General features: G+C 34.7%; 1 protein-coding gene across 2 annotated transcripts in view; it reads left to right on the forward strand.

The window, feature by feature from the left end:
• Positions 1 to 511: 511 nt before the first annotated feature.
• The window catches only part of LYPLAL1 (lysophospholipase like 1), a 39,271-nt gene continuing 22,989 nt past the window's right edge, over positions 512 to 16,793 (forward strand). The window contains exons 1-2 of one of the 2 annotated variants that reach the window (XM_015114967.3): positions 512 to 959; positions 5,785 to 5,884. In XM_015114967.3, coding sequence (XP_014970453.1) covers positions 5,808 to 5,884 — 77 coding nt within the window. In that variant the 5' untranslated portion in view covers positions 512 to 959; positions 5,785 to 5,807. 2 annotated transcript variants of the gene reach the window in all.

Consider the following 16,793-nt stretch of genomic DNA (forward strand, 5'->3'; position numbering starts at 1 on the left):
TTCTAATGGGTATATAAGGTAGAATCTCATCAGATTTGCTTTGTAAACTATTTATTAAAAATAAGACACACGAAGTTATTATTATACACTTCCCTTACCGTGTGTATCAAAAGCTGCAAACATCCTGTGCGAGTCCCAAAGTGAAAGGTAAAATATCGCTCTATCTATTACATTTTAAACATAATAACACTAATAATTTCTCCAAATAAGGTAATCTTGAGTTTGGGGATTTCATTTAAAAGTCCTAGAGCAAATGCTCAGGGCATAAACATATCCATTAGTCATTACAGAAGTCCATACGAGGCTGACACACGTAGAATACCATTATTAGCAAAACTAAACTTAGTACACTTACAACTGCCTCAAACTTGACCCCAAAGTATCGAAAGCTCCTCGGAGAGCTGGCCAGCCGCAGTGCGCATGCGCACTCTCGGGCGTGCCCCCGCCCGTGCCTGCGTATTTGCGTGCGCGGTCCCGCGCTGCAACGCTGGGGCGGAGCCGCATGACTGGCAGTGGTATCAGCTATGGCGGCTGCGTCGGGGTCAGTTCTGCAGCGCTGTATCGTGTCGCCGACTGGGAGGCATAGCGCCTCTCTGATCTTCCTACATGGCTCAGGTGGATTCAATTTTACGTCCTGGTTTTCTACAGCTCGGGAAACAACTTCCCCTCGGTTACCCCAGTATTGCCCAAGTGGAGGTGTCGCCGGGCCCAAATAGGGCCCAGTGGGTGGCTCCCCCGTCGCCAGCCCCTACTGTGGATGCACGGGCAGCGCCACCTGCCCCCAGCAGCTCTCCTTAATCTTCCTCTTTCTATCGGGCGGTCACTGGCCCACCACCCTCGCTTTGGGGCCTTGTGTCCCGCCGCTCAGCCGGCTCTCCATCCACACAACATTCTCTCCAGTGCAACCTTTACCACCTCCCCATTCCTCGCCCCAGGTTTAAACAGAGCGAGTTAGTAAGGTAAGTCTTCTGCTAGAGGGAAATTATTTAGTGTTTTTCATGATCAGCTACTAGAAATTTTTCAGTCGTAATTGCCCATTGCTTTCTCCAGGCTCCCATACTAGACAATTGAGATTCACAGTTAATCTTAGATACTGTTTACAGAGTATCTCTTTTCTGTAACCCACTGTGCCATGGTTGGAGTGTTTTCTCTCCCTTTCCTTTTTCCTGCTTCTCTCTCCTTCCTTCCCCTTTCCCGCCTGTGTCATTAAACTTCCAAGATAGACTACAGGGGCAGGAGCCCCAGGGGCAGGTTATCTTCCACTGCTTACCCTTAGTAACGTGTACTTAATGCTGTATCGTTTCTTAACATTCATCTGTAATCACTTTTGTCAATCTTCACTGGATTGTGAGAGTAAGGGCCCTTGTGTCAATCTTTGCACCCCCAGTGCTTGGCCCAGGGTAAGCTCTCAGGAAATGTTTTTTAAAGAAATGAGATGCAGCCGGTGTCCTCAGGGGGCCTACCTAAAGTTAAAAACAAAAACAATCCAATTAGTTTGAGTCAGCAGTGCATGGAAGATCACAAGACGGTGCGTGGTTTCCTGCCAAGTGAATTGTAAGAGAAAAAAATGTGGTTAGGCATTATTAAGGCATTTGGAAGATGAAAAGCTTGTCAGACTTTTCGAAGAAAGTGGTCTTTGAGCCGAGACGGATAGGCTTAAAAGGGACTGTGATTGGAAGGGAATTGGAAAGGTACTGGGCAGAGACCTGGAAAAGGGCAATTGTGGGACGTATTCTCTTTATTTTGAAAATGAGGCCAGACAGGTTCAGCAGCTTGGCCAAGGTCTCTTAGCTGTTACTGTGAGTAGTGGCGGATTTGGGATTAGAACCCAAAGCTCTCCGACCTCAAACTCAGGGCTTTGGTGGGGTAAGGTGAAAAAGCTTGAACTAGGATGTATTGTTTTGGAGATAGGGAAGAAGAGGGCCAATAGTGTTTAAAGGAAAAGACTTGGCATACATTTAGAAGGTGAAGTGTTTAAGATGACAGCGGTACTTAATAACTAGGAGACTGGTGATACTATTTAGGGCTCCAAGAGTGTTCATTTATAAGTACCCAGAAATTCCCCAACACTGTACCCTTTCTCATAATCAATTCTCATTATATTTAGGAAGAACTCCTAGACTATGTTCTTTTTTCCCCTGGACCTCTTTGCTAAAAGTAACTATCCTTTTTTTAAAATTTCAGATTACATTTTTATAACCTGTAATGATATGTCTCTAAAATTCAGAGTCATGTATGTATGTATTTTTTCCTTTGCACTTTGAACCAAGAATTTATGCAAAGAATTCTGCCAAGTATGCGAGTATAATGTGATTCCTATATGTTTAAATATCCATTGAAGTAAATAAAACCTTATTGGGAGTAGGTCTTTATCATCCAGTAGGTCTTTAGCAGCTAGTGATTTTACATTAAACTTTAATATATGCGGTTATGTTATAGGAGATGTTTGGTTTCTGCTTAATTAGAATATGGGCAAAGCAATTCTAACAGTTTAATCACACTCAGTTTTACCATACTGTTAACCAGTTTTAACAGTTGTACTATGGAATAAGGTACTAGCTTTTTAAAAAGTGGACATTGTGAATGCATAGATGTTGTTTTGCAGCTTCATTCTTACTCTTCAAGGCTGAAAAAATGTTATTAAAGACATATTTTGTTTTTTCAAATAAAAAACCTTAAAAGCTTGAGATTTTCTTCCAGGAGATAGCAGCCATAGAAGAACATATGGGAGTGTAAATTATATATAGCCAACTTAATTTGAGCCTTTTCTATTAATAAAGTACTAAAGACAGACCTTCTTTTAAGATGATAAAAATAAATGATAGGTTAATTAGTTTTGTTCAGTCTCTCAGATCAGATTAATTCACTCTTATTTGCTCCCATAGGACACTGGTTCTTCTTTCAGTAGTAGTCATCATACTTGTAATTATGTAACGTAATGTCTGTATTCCACACTAACCTATTAGGTCCACAAAGCCCAAACCATGTGTCTTGTTTATGGCTTTCTTCTTGTGTAGTAAGGCTCAGCAAGTTGACTAAGTAGCTTCTTGGTAAAGTCACCAGTAAGCTCAAGCTCTGTGTCGCTCAATGTAATGGACATTTTCGGTCTTCCTCTTATGTGAACTGTCATCCACATTCAGCTTTCTTCTCAAAAAACTCTCCTGGTTCTTTTTCTATCTTGATTTGCTCCTTCTGGTTTCTTTTGCAGACTCATCCTCCTCTACCTGGCCATTAATAATGGGGTTTCTCTAAATTTGGTTCAAGGTCTTTTCACTCTACATTTTTCTCCCTAGGCTAATCACAGAAGTCTCCTAGAGATACCCATTTGTGTCGCCGGTGTATAGGTAACAACAGAATGTTTGAATTTCTATGGAGATTCATAGATTCTATTTTTGAGCTCTAGACAAGTTTATCTAACTGTCTGATACATTCATTCATGAATCCATTCATTCAAGAAATATATCACAGCCTCCATGAGTAAGGCACTGTTCTGTGCTCTGATCATATAGCAATGAACAAAACAAATCACTGCTCTCATGGAGCTTATGTTCTAATGAAATAAATAAATACTATAGTAGAAGGTAGTCAGTTTTATGGAAGCAAAGAAAGCAGGATAAGGGAATGCTTCCTTAGATAAGAGTTGGAACAGTGTTACAATGTTAAATAAAGTAGTCAGGATATGCCTCACTGCAAAGATGACAGAAGATGAAACTTTACAGCTAGACTTAGGTGATGAGAATAATGTAGATATTGGGTTAGACTGTTTAGACAAAGGAAAAGCCAAGTTGGAGGTCCCAGAGTAGGTTCCTTGACATGTTCAAGGAACAGCAGTAAGGCTAGTGTACCTGGAGTGAGAAGAATAGGAAGGGATATCCAGGAGGGTACTGGCATCCAGGTAGTATAGGGCAGGTAGTATAGTTGGCAAACTTTCAGTAAAAAGTCAGGTAAGCATTTTAGCTTTTGTGGGCCATGTAAGGTCTCTTCCCTATATTTTTCCCTTCTCCTTAAGAAAGGACTTTTTAATAATGTGAAACTCATTGTTAGCTTATCCTCCTTAAGGACCCTAGGTTGGATTTTGTCCTCCCCTCTACCTGTCCATAGTTGCTCAATCAACCCATGGTATTAGACCTTGTATGCATTACAAAGAGGCACCTCACACTCAACCTGTGTATGCCTGTTGCTTATGTTTCCTGCCTAGGCAGGTGTCTAGTATTATTGTTCACCCAGTTACTCTGGTCAAAAGCCTGTTAGTCATCCATGAAATCTTTCACTATTGACCCTTAATAACAAATCCATTGCCAATCTCTATTAATTTTACCACCTAAATTTCTTTAATATCTGTTTCTATCTATATCATCACCCTAGTCTAAGCATGAACAATAGTTTCCTAACTGATCTCTGTACATCTACTTTTGCTCTCTTTCAATTCTGTCTTGACACATTTTCAGATTGATCCTTTAGAATCATGCCAACCTTTCTGTCAGAAATATTCATGGCTTCTCCATGAACAGATTTGTCAGGTTCCTACAGTTTCTCTGGTCTCATTTTATAGACACTGCTCTTCTTTTCATTCTCTGCTTTTCAGTTCTTACGTGTCTTACTGCTCCCTCTTGTCCAGAATATTGGCACCTGCCCTTTCCTTGGCCTGGGATACTTTTTGCTTCTGCCCTGCACTTCTCACCGTCCTGTAGACTTTAGTTCAAACCATTCAGCAACTATCTTTGGATACCCAATTTTTGTCAGTCCTGTTCTAGGCACTATGTGAACAAATAACTCAGATAAAATACGTAATAAACTTCGTCTTGCATAGTTTATAGGCTAGTGCATTTATCCTTGAACTCCATAAGCCAGTCAATTCTGAATATAATAAATCCTTGCAGCAGCAAGTGTCTCATCTTTGAAGCAATTACATTTGCCTTTCACATTTATTTGTGTGATTTTTTGACTAATTTCTGTTTTTCGCAATATGCTACAGACTCCATAAGAATATGGACTCTATTACTCCGTTACCCCGCCATCATTGCCTCTCTAGCGGTGAACACAGTGTTTGACACATTAATAGGGATTCAATAGACAGTTTTTGAACTGACACCTTAATGAGTTAATTGATGAAAAAATTAAAGTTGTGACCTCTTAATTTCCTCCTCAGGACTCCATAAGATGGACTTCTATTTCCTTCCATTTTTTGTGTAAATACATATATATTAATATTTGTATGATTTTTTATTACTTATCAGCTTTGGAGTAGATAATCATTCTTTTGGATCATGCAAACATGTTGTCAAAATTAAATTATGATTTCTTCAAGTTAAAATTACATTGAGTATACCTTTTGGACTTTTTTTAAACCAAGAAAATTATATTAGGTTCTTCTAACTACAGAAGCTTAACAATCACTTTAGGAATTTATTACTATTAAGAATAAGATAAATGACTTAAAAATCACATATAAATACAGAAATAATTCTTTTTTTAGAAAAATCAATTTATTTATTCCTGTAGTACCCACTAAACAATTAGGAAACTTAAAACTTAAGCTTAAACAAGATCTTCAGAGTAATCAATGGTGAAGCCAGGAGTAAAATAATCAAAATTAATGCTAGTTACTGAGACCTGGTTAGTTAATTCATAGTAATAAGTCAGTTTCTATTCAGTTATTATTATGTATGTAGGTTTTTTAAATCCCTTATTCCATCCTCTGTGTGACATAAAAGTTTTAGACTGCTTTGAAATGCATTGTATTACTAAAATATTTATTTTAATCTTGATTTTGTGATTCATCAGGTGATTCTGGACAAAGATTAAGAATGTGGATCAAGCAGGTTTTAAATCAAGATTTAACATTCCAACACATAAAAATTATTTATCCAACAGCTCCTCCCAGGTATGTAGTAATTTATCTCACTTGTCAATATAACTCTGTGGCATAAAATATATGTAAAGAGATGTGCCAGCTAGGAGTTCTTTAAGCTTGATTTTGTATTTAAGATACTTTAAATTAGAGTACTTTGTCCCCAGAATGTATCCTTTATTGCAGTGACACTGTTGGACCAAGTTTTGTCAGGTGAGTAATTTATTCCCTCTCTGTAAAGCATTCCCTAAAGCTCTGAATTTAAACTGTGTCCCAAGCATGGCTTATGTAACTCTGCTTCCTCTTGCCCTGCAGATTGCTCAACTTTCATACTTTCTTCTTCCCTACATTCACCCCAAAAGGAAACTTAATAACTCCAACAAGTATAATCTTTCTAATAATTTAGTTAAGCCAGAGTTCATAATCTCTGGAAAAGGGTTTTATGGCATTCTTTCCACATTTAAAAGGATTATTAAGAAACAATGTTATGCTTTTTTAATCAGTAAACCAGAATAGGAAGATGGAATTGACTACTTAATAAATATTTAGGTTATGTAACCTGTAGGTGTGTGCAACAAAATTCACAGTAATAAAACTGCTATAGTTTTGAGGTCAAACCGCTCTTTGTAAACATTAAATTAACATCTGCATAGTCTTTTATTCGGAACACATGCTGTAAATCAAGTATTGGGGATTTTTTTTGGTTAAGTGAAATGATGTGTGGAGCTACACCCCAATCTGATTTCTCATAATCTGTTCTTGATTTTTTTTTTCTTTTTCTGAGACAGAGTCTCTCTCTGTTGCCCAGGCTGGAGTGCAGTGGTACAGTCTTGGCCCACTGCAGCCTTTGCCTCCCGAATTCAAAGGATTCTCCTGCCTCAGCCTCCTGAGTAGCTGAGAATACAGGCGTGTGACACCACGCCCAGCTAATTTTAAAGACAAGGTTTTGCCATGTTGGCTAGGCTGGTCTGGAACTCTTGACCTGAGGTGATCCACTCACCTCGGCCTCCCAAAAAGTGCTGGTATAACAGGCATGAGCCACTGCGCCCAGCCTGTTCTTGATTTTTTCTTATCAGGCATACTATGCAAATGCCTTGCTTTATATTTCCGTTAACTTAGTATTAAAGAGAAATAAAACCAGAACTTCAAGGACATTTTTATATGTACTAATAAGAATTTACTTACTTTAATTGATAGAATTGAAAAAGGGAGAACAAAATGATAAGGTAAGACTGAAGACTCAAAGGAGTTATTATTTAAATGTAATTTTAGTAGAATTCAAAAGTTTGGTAGTATAGTTGAAAGACCCAATCACCAGTGGTTATTTCTGTGCTCTAAATCGCATGTCTTTGAAAATGTCAAAAGAGCTTGTTGTTACTGATTTTTAGGGTAGTTGAGTTGGAAGGAAGAAACATAGTGGTATTTCTGCAGGGAGGAAAGAAGTTCATTTCTGCCTAAATATAAATACAATTGTCTGATTAATCATAAGACCATTGAAAACCTTATTCTAGGAATTAATGTTTTTTATCTTAAGAATTTCATGTCATTACCAATTGTGATAGGAATTCTAGACAGTATTTCTCAAACTTTAGGCCAGAGATATTTCAGAAAATCCAGAAATCTCCGTGTGCACTAAGCATTATTTGTGGTTGCTGTTGTGATTTAGTAAAATATGAAATCATTGGACTAGCCAGCTTCATAGTAACTTTGTGATACAGTTTTATAATCAATAGCTATTTGGACAGATCATCAAACATTGTAGACCGTATTCACCAACAGAAGTGTAATATGAGCTACAAATAAATTAAAATTTTCTTGATACCACATTATAAAAAGGAAGAAATATGTAAAATTTTAATAATATATTTTATTTAACCCACTATATTCAAAATATTCAACATGTAATTGGTATAAAATTGTTAAAGTGATATTTTATATTTTCACACTAAATTTTCAAATTTTGGCATGTGTTTTACATGTACTACATATCTTACTTCTGATGCTGGCTAATTACACTTAAGTTAAATAATAATAAAAATTAAGTTCCTCAAGTTGCACTGGCTACATTTACGTGCTTCATAACCTTATGTGGTGGGGGCTTCCGTTTTCTACAGCTTAATTTTAGACCTTAAAGAGGAGTTCCCGTATACAATATATTCGGAGCCACTGTTCTAGATTAAGTCATCATTTTTACTTATGCATACAATACTTATTGGTTTGCTCAAGTTTTCAGTTATTAGTAGCGAAACATAGAAGATTTCCAACACATTACTTTAAATATTAAATTATTTAATTGCAATAGAAAATGAAGCTGGCATAAACAAATTTGAGAACAAACATAGTTGACTCTTGGTAAGCATAAAAAGCATAAGGCTCAATTTGTGGGAGTGAAAGTGTGAGGGTGTACAAGAATGAAGCCTCTTGATCTGGACCATTTGGTCTTCCATGAGCATTAGCTATAGGAACACATGGGTTTGGTTAATACTGTAAGGCAGTTCAGTGGAGGTCAGTTAAGAGAGATAATATCATACTTAGTATATTACAATTGGCTGATTTTTTCCTACCTTGTGCTAGACTAATTTTCTAGAGCAGTTTATATGATACTTCTGTATTCCTACAGACACTAAAGGATACAGTATCTCTAAGCACTTAGCATAGAACCTGACAAATAGATGTTTAGTGAATATCAAATAAATGTCTTATAATATTTGCTTGTTATAATTTAAAATAGTGTAATAAGAATGAGTAATTGCAGGTATTTATATATAATACTAATATTTTAATTGTATAATAGTTTATGCCTATGTGAGGTTTTAAAAAGCATATTTTGTTGTGGTAAATAATCCAAGAATTGTTGTTCATAAGGGGTTGCAGTTACTTGTCCTAGGGCATGACCCAGTAATAGATGAATTGAGTGAGCACAAGATTGTGGGCCACTTTTAACTAATGAGTCTCAAATTGAGGAGCGCTGCGGTGTCATTAAGTCTACAGCTTTTAATTGGTTTCCACACTTCAGAATGCTGTTTGATAGTATTTTATTAGAATGCTCTGGCATTCATGGTGTACTTTGCTGTTTTAAGACTTCTGATTGATGTTCCTAACACATGACCCTGTTTAGGCAAGCAGTTTGGGCATAGATTTATTGTCCTTGCTTTTGTAGCATAATATGGCTTCATTTGGGGTTGTAAGGATAGTTGCTACCTTCCATCTATTATGGCAGTGTTTCTTGTGCTGCTAATAAGAGAGACTCTGGTGTCATCTACCTTGCTTGCTACCTTTCCAGTGACATCTAAAGGAGGCATGTGATAGATACGTGCCTTCCTTAACTCTCACTCTTTTTAATGTGATTGGTTCAGGATAAAAATGAATTTTAACAACCTTCTCAAAAATTTATCAAGATTTCATGCTTTAATATTTTGCTACATCTTTCCAATATTGTCCACATTTCTGGTATTTATTCTCTCTCCTGTTTTTTTTCTTTTACCACTTGTAAACCCGTAAGTTTTTCTCTACTACAGATATTTCATGGATTATGTTATTCCTATAGGGTATACTAAAGATATTACTTGGCTTGTAAAATCATTCAATTGATGGCATGTAAATGATATTCAGGGTTTACCTGCCTGTTAGTTGGCCAGTTTTGTCCTAGAATGTATCTAGTCTCCCGTTACATGGAAATGATGCTTACTATTATGTGGCTTTACCCAAGCCAGTATTTATAGAAATGAGTGAAAATGAAACATATAAAAGCAGGTTAAGCTTTATTAACTTTGGTACACAATGCCAAACCTATTTCCAGAGAGGCTGTAACAGTTGACAGCCTCGCCAGCAGTATTCAATATTCCCATTTATCTCACATCCTCCTGAACACTTTCCATTGTCTTTTTAATTTTAGCCAAACCAGTAGATGTGTAATGGTATCTTATTGTGCTTTTAATTAATATTTCTTTAATGCTAATGATGTTCCACACTGTTTCATATGCTTATTGAGCATTTAAATATCCTCAAAAGAAATACCCACTCAGATTATTTGCCCATTCTTTTTATTTGGTCATCTTTTTCTATTGATTTGTTGGAGCTCTATAGTTTTTTGGCTACAGTTTATTATTCTTGTTGGATATATGAATACAAATACCTTCTCTTTGTGGTTTGCATTTTCACATTCTTAATGATATCTTGTGGACATAAGTTCTAACATGTTTCTTTAAAATTACAGTAAATACAAAAATTGTATGTGCATAGTTAATTTTGATAAATTATAGTACAGAGAATTTTGGTAACTTTATGCACCTGTTTACCTCAATTAAGTTGGAGAAGATTCTCATCACTGCAGAAAGTTTCCTCGTGCTTCTTTCAAGTCAATTCCCGTCTCATGTATTATTGTTTGGATATCTATTATAATATAGTTTGGCTTGTTCTTGAATTTCAGTTAAATTGAGTCATTTAGTGAAATGATTTAATGTAATCTTGTGTCTGGCTTCTTTTATTCAACTTGGTATTTTTGGGGTTCATCTATATGTGTGATGTGTGTATCAATAGTTCAATTTTAAAACTTCTAAGTAGGTATTGTATAAATATACCACAATTTGTTTATTTATTTTACTGTTGTTGCACGTTTGGAGAGCTAATGAATAATGCTACCATAAATATTCTTGTTACAAGTCTTTTTGTGAGCATAATTTGAATTCTTATCTAGACTCTATTCCATTGGTCTGTTGGTCTAATCTTATAGTAGTATAAAATTGTTTTAATTATCACAGCTGTATAGAAAATTTTGAAACCAAGTGGTGTAACTTTTGCCCATTCTATGTTACTTGCATTTACGTGTAAATTTTAGAACCTGCTCTTCAGTTTTACAAAACAACTGTTTGGATTTTGATTGAAATTGCATGGAACCTAGTTTGATTTAGAGAAAATAGATGCCTTCTAATACATACACATGGTATGTCTCACCATTTATTTAGGTCTTTATTAATTTCTCTCAGAAGTGATTTGGAGTTTTTAGTGTAGCAGTCTTTTGCTAAATTTGTTTACAAGTATTTTGTTTCCTCATGTTATTGTAAATGGAATTTTAAAAAATTTAATTTTTAAATTGTTGCTAGTACAGAGAAATAAATTTACTTTTTTATTTTGTCCTGTGTCCTGCTATCTTTCTAAATTCACTTATTTCTAGTACTTATTTAGTATATTCCTTATGAACTTTGTATATGCATTTTATTTCATTGTCTTGCTTTTTTGAACTTGTTTGAACTTCCAGTACCATGTTAAATAGAAATGAGTACTTCCTTCCTGTGTAATCTTAGAGGGGAAGTATTCAGTATTTCACCGTTAAGTATGATGTTAGTCCTAGGGTTTTTTTTGTATATATGCCTTTTTTTTTAATATCAAGGACATTTCTTTGCCTAATTAGCTGAGAGGTTTCTTTGTGAATTTATCAAATGCTTTTCTGTGTCCTTTGAAGTAGTCATGGTTTTTATCTTTCATTTTGTTAACACAATGAATTACATTAATGGATTTCCAAGTCTTAAACCAACCTTACATTCCTGAGATAAACCCTTTTGTAATGTATTATCCTTTTTATATGTATCTAAATTCGTTTTGCTAATACTTTGGTAAAGAATTTTATGTCTGTGTTCTTGAGGAATATTGTTCTGTGATTTTCTTTAATGCCTTTGAAAAACTTTATCATCAGGGTTATGCTAGTCTCTTAAAAGCATTGGGAAGGATTCCCTTCTCTGTGTCTGAGTTTATGTTATTTCTTCCTTAAATATTTGATAAAATTCACTAGTGAAATTACCTGAACCTGAGATTTCCTTGTATGAAGGTTTGGGTAATGAATTCAATTTCTTTCATGAAACCAAGATATTCAGATTTTATATTTATTTTTATGCCAGTTTTGATAATTTGTGTTTCTTATGAAGTTTGTATCTTTTTTCTGATTTGTCAAATTTATTGACACAAAGATGTTCATGATATTTCCTTTTAATGCTTTTATGATTTGTTGTTGATACCTTTTATTTCATTACTGGTAATAATTTGTATATTTTCTCTTTTTTTTCATGGTTCATCTTACCAAGAGGTTACCAATTTTATTAAGCTTTTATAGAACCAACTTTGGCTTTCTTATTTTCTCTCTTAATTGCTTTCTATTTCATTTATAACTATCTTATATTTCTTATTTTCTTCTATTTACATTAAATCTATACATTTCTCACTAATACTACTTTAGCTAAGTTCCACTAATTTTTTCTCTCTCTTTTTATTTGTATTGAAATGTTTTCAAATCTTCATGGTCCCATTGCTGTACTTGTATAACAGACCACCCCAAATAATAATAGTTTTGTTACGTTCACAAATTTTGTGGGCTAAGAATTCAGAAGGGGGGCAGTGGTTATGACTTGATCTGGGGCCTCTCCTATGGCGAAACTTGAAGACTGGTGATGACTCGTCATGTGATTGCTAGGAACTGGAATCATCTGAAGGCTCACTCACATATATGGCATAATGCTGGATATTAACTGGGACCTTCCTTTGGTCTTATTACTGTAACACTTTTGTGAGACCTCACCATGTAGTATCTTGGGCTTCCTGGCAGCATGGAGGCTGGATTCCAAGAGCAAGTGTCTAAAGAGAACCAGACCTATAGACCTAGTGTTAGCAGTAACATAGTTCTCTTCCTTCATTAGTTAAAAGACTCCGTAGAATCAAGCGGAGAAAACATAGACTTCTGTTTCTTGATGAAGTGTCAGACAGAGTTACACTGTAAGAAGGGTATGTGGGATGGAAGGTATTACTCTGGCCAGTTATGGAAAATATAGTTCTGGGACCTATATAACCCATGGGACCCAAATAACCCTTAAGCTCTGGGTCCTCATTAACCCAGGAGTTATTTAGAAATATGTTCCTTCCAGATATTTGGAGCTCTTCCAGATATTCTTATTACTGCTGATATCTAGTTTCATTTCATTATTGTTAGAGAAAATAGCCTGTATGATTTTCTTCTTTTTGATACTCATTGGGACCTTTTTATGGCTTTGCATATGGTCTATCTTGGTGACTGTTACTGTACATTTCTGTGTGTCGTGTTCTATAAATGTTAATGGTTCACGGTGTTTGAAAGCATCACGCTAATTCTGTATGTGCTTAGTGATTACTTTTCTAAGTTGTTCTGTTAGTTACCAAGGGATGGGTATTAAAATCTCTATGATTGTAGATTGGTCTGTTTCTCCCTTTAGTTCTGTCAGTTTTCTCTTTATGTATTTTTGGGCTATATTATTAGGTGCATATTCATGTAGTATTATGTCTTTTTATGGCTACTTTTATCTATAAAATGTTCCTTTTTAATTTGTGGTAATACTCTGTTGTGCTGTGTTTAATAAAAATATAATATATCTCAACTTCCCTATGCTTACTGTTTACATGACACTTTTCATCCTTTTACCTTTTGATTAGAGCTGTACAGTATGTCTTTTTCCATTCTTTTGCTTTTAACCTACCTATATCATTATATTTAAAGTGGATTTCTTATAGACAACACGTAGTTGGGCTTTGTTTTCATTTGTAACCAAGCTGATAATTTGTCTTCCAAGTGATTTGTTTAAGCAATTTACATCTTGAATTTAGGTCTACTGCTTTTCATTCCTCTGTTTCCTTTTTATACTTTCTACTGAATTATTCATTTTTTAATACACCATTTTGCTTTATTTTTTTCTGATTGCCATAGGGATTATGATGTACATAGCACAGATTTTTTACCTACTTAGAGTTCTTTGTTGGTTTTTTTTTTTTCCTTGTAACTATATAGGTCCCTTTATCCTCATCTTGTGTATGTTATAGTTTTCATATGTATTTTGTCTGCATACATTGAAAACTGTACCAAACAAGGTTATAATTTTTGTTTTCAACAGTCAACCATATTGTAAAGAGCTTAAGAGGAGAACAATAGTTTATTGTATTTACTCACTTGTGGTCTATTACAGCATATAAGCATGTTTTGATTAAATTGTGAATTACCATTTTGATTATAAGGTATCCATTTTCCTCAACTATATTTAATAGATGTTTTAAATCAGCTAAGGTAGGGGCATATTCAGTAAAACTCAGCAATTAGTTTGCTGTGTTGATTTAGATGGAAAATACTGCTTTTTTTTTTTTTTTTTTTTCCACTGTGGTAATTTGGACTCTTTAATTCAAGTGCCCAATAAAGATTTTTATTTCTGTGACATGCTTTAGCTATATTTACAATTAGAGATTTTCTTAGTTTGTGTTTATTATCAGAATTTCCATTTAAAAATACTTTTTAACAAGCCACTTATGATTTATATGATAATATAGTTTCTTTTGGTGTTTTAAAAAATTATAAAAGTAATAAGATTTGCATAGTGCCTATACTTTTGGATTCACTGTTTTTCCACATAAAGGCCATGTTTGTATTTTTCAGTAAATATCTATTCTAAAATAAACTAGGCACTTTTTATTTAGGCATCGTAAACAATTGAATTCCTCTTTACTCCATCACTTAGGATTCCTATCTGAAGCATGATAGTAGGAGAGCCCTCTCCTGATAACGGTAAATCTGTACTACAAGTATGCTAGTAAGGAACCCTACTAAAAACAGCTACTTTGAAGAAATAATGTACTTCTTTGGTAAGTATTAGGTATGTTTAAATATGCACTAGTATGAAAAAGTTTTCCTAGATATGGTTTTTTAAAAAAGGAACAAAAATGGACTGTTTTCTACAAATCACAGTGTAGATTTTACAAGAGTTAAAGTCAAAATATGTTTGAAGCAAAAATAAAATAATTTTAGACATGGTTATTTCTAGCTGACACAAATTATTCCCAAGTGACACAAATGATTACTGAAATTTGTTCAGCAGATATTTAGCATCTCTTCTATGTCAGGCTTTGTTCTTAGCACCTGGGCTATGTCTGTGGAAAGGATAAAGTCCCTGCTCTCAGTGAGCTTATGTAGAGACAGAAAATAAAGGGAAATTAAATGTAATAATTTCAAATAGTGATAAATGGTATTAAGACTGTTAAATAGAATAATGGGATAGCGAGTATATGTGTGTGTTGTGGGGTAAAAGGGAGGTATATTTTCAGTTGGAGAGTCAAAGAAGCTCCCCTGAGAAGGTGACACTTGAGCTGAGACCTAAATGAACAGTCGGAGCCCACCATGCAGAAATGTTGCAAAGAGCCCTCTAAGTAGTGGGGATATCAGATGCAAAGTCACTCAACTAATAATGAGCTTGTCCTATGTGAAGAAAAGGAAGTGACAGATGTGACTGGAACCTAGTGAATGGTGGGAGAAGTGGTATGAAATGAGGATAAAGAAGAAGACTGGTGCCAGTTTGTTAATTTAAAGGTTATGAATGACCTTTGGATTTTATGACTTTAAGGCAATACAGATCAAAAACAACTTGGTATGAAGCTGAATGTCAACTCTTTTTTTAAAACTTTGGACATTTTATTCTAGCTTAGTATTTTACCAATGTGTAATGGGTTGATTGATTGATTAACTTAGGAACCACACAGATGTTCTTTGCCAAACATATTTATTTATTGTGGTAATGTCTGAGGAGTTTTATACCAGCTAATAAAGTGATTTATTTGAGGAAGAAGGTGAATGAGTATAACATATGTGACAGTTTTTAGCTGTTTAAAAAACAAACTTTTATATTTTATTTAAATGTTATTCTAACATTTTAGGAGATTTATACATTCTTGGTTATGCTTTCTTAGCAAGAAAGTTCTAAATTATTTTTGTCTGTTAACTTTTCTCAGTTACTCCGTTTGAAGAGAATTTTAATTTTCTTAGCTACCACATTAGTAAAATACTTACATTGGGATTCTACCTCTACTGAGCATCTATCTGTAATTAAGGTATTGTCAAAAAAAGAAAAGTTAAGTGAATGTCACTTTTTTCCATTAATGGCTGAGTTCCCAGAATGATTCACATTTTAGCCTATGATATCATCCTTATTTAAGTATTTAGACAGACAAATAAGCACAGAAATAGCAGCGTCAAATGAAAAGGGAAGTAGAAACAATCCAAAAGGGTAACAGGCTCATTTGAATTTTAAAGTGAGTGTTGTATTTTTGATATTTTGATTTAGAACTTCACCGTGATTTTAGTGACAGTTTGACTACAATTTGGGGTTTCATTTTGTCTGACAATGACTATTTGGAAAACATCTACTCTCATTTTCAGGGATTCTGGGATGAGGAAGGTTTGAATGCTTTCTGCCTTCTCTCCCCTTCTAATTCCAATTTATCTACCTTTCTAGAGCCACACAGCTTCTGAGGTCAGACGGCATATGGGGTTGTGGGATAATTTGTGCTCTGTAGGAGTCCTACTATAGAGTTGATGCAAGATTTTATAGTAGGAGAGCCTGGATAAAGAGCAATGAAGGAAAAGCTCAGTCTGCAAAAATCTGCCCTCCTCACAGGTTTATGTCATAAAATGTAATTCTCAGACAATAATGCAATATTAATTAGAATTCCAAAAATATTTTTTAAGGATAATTATTTGAAAGTAGTTTAAAGTTTACTAAATTTTTTGATAAATTTATTGGATAATCAAGAACAATAGATGCCTGAGAATAGCTAGGACAAGTATGAAAACACAGACTAGTAGTAATGATGGTAAGGAGAGGGGAACTTACCTTACACAACTTCAGAATATGCTCTAAAACAACCATAATGTGATTAATGTGATACTAACTTAATAGATAAATAGATTAGTGGAACAAAATAGAGCCTTTCTCAACTAAAGCTCTTCAGCTGAATCACAAGACATAGAAAATTATTTGAGTGACTGTTCCCCCGCCCACCGCATGTATGATATAAAACTAGCACCATTCTAAATGTGTTGGAGGGAAGTCAGTTCATTATATATAACATATGTCTTAGGGCTTAATTCTCTCACAGAAATCAGGTT

This window comes from Macaca mulatta, chromosome 1, assembly GCF_049350105.2.
Source record: "Macaca mulatta isolate MMU2019108-1 chromosome 1, T2T-MMU8v2.0, whole genome shotgun sequence".
Taxonomy (NCBI): domain Eukaryota; kingdom Metazoa; phylum Chordata; class Mammalia; order Primates; family Cercopithecidae; genus Macaca; species Macaca mulatta.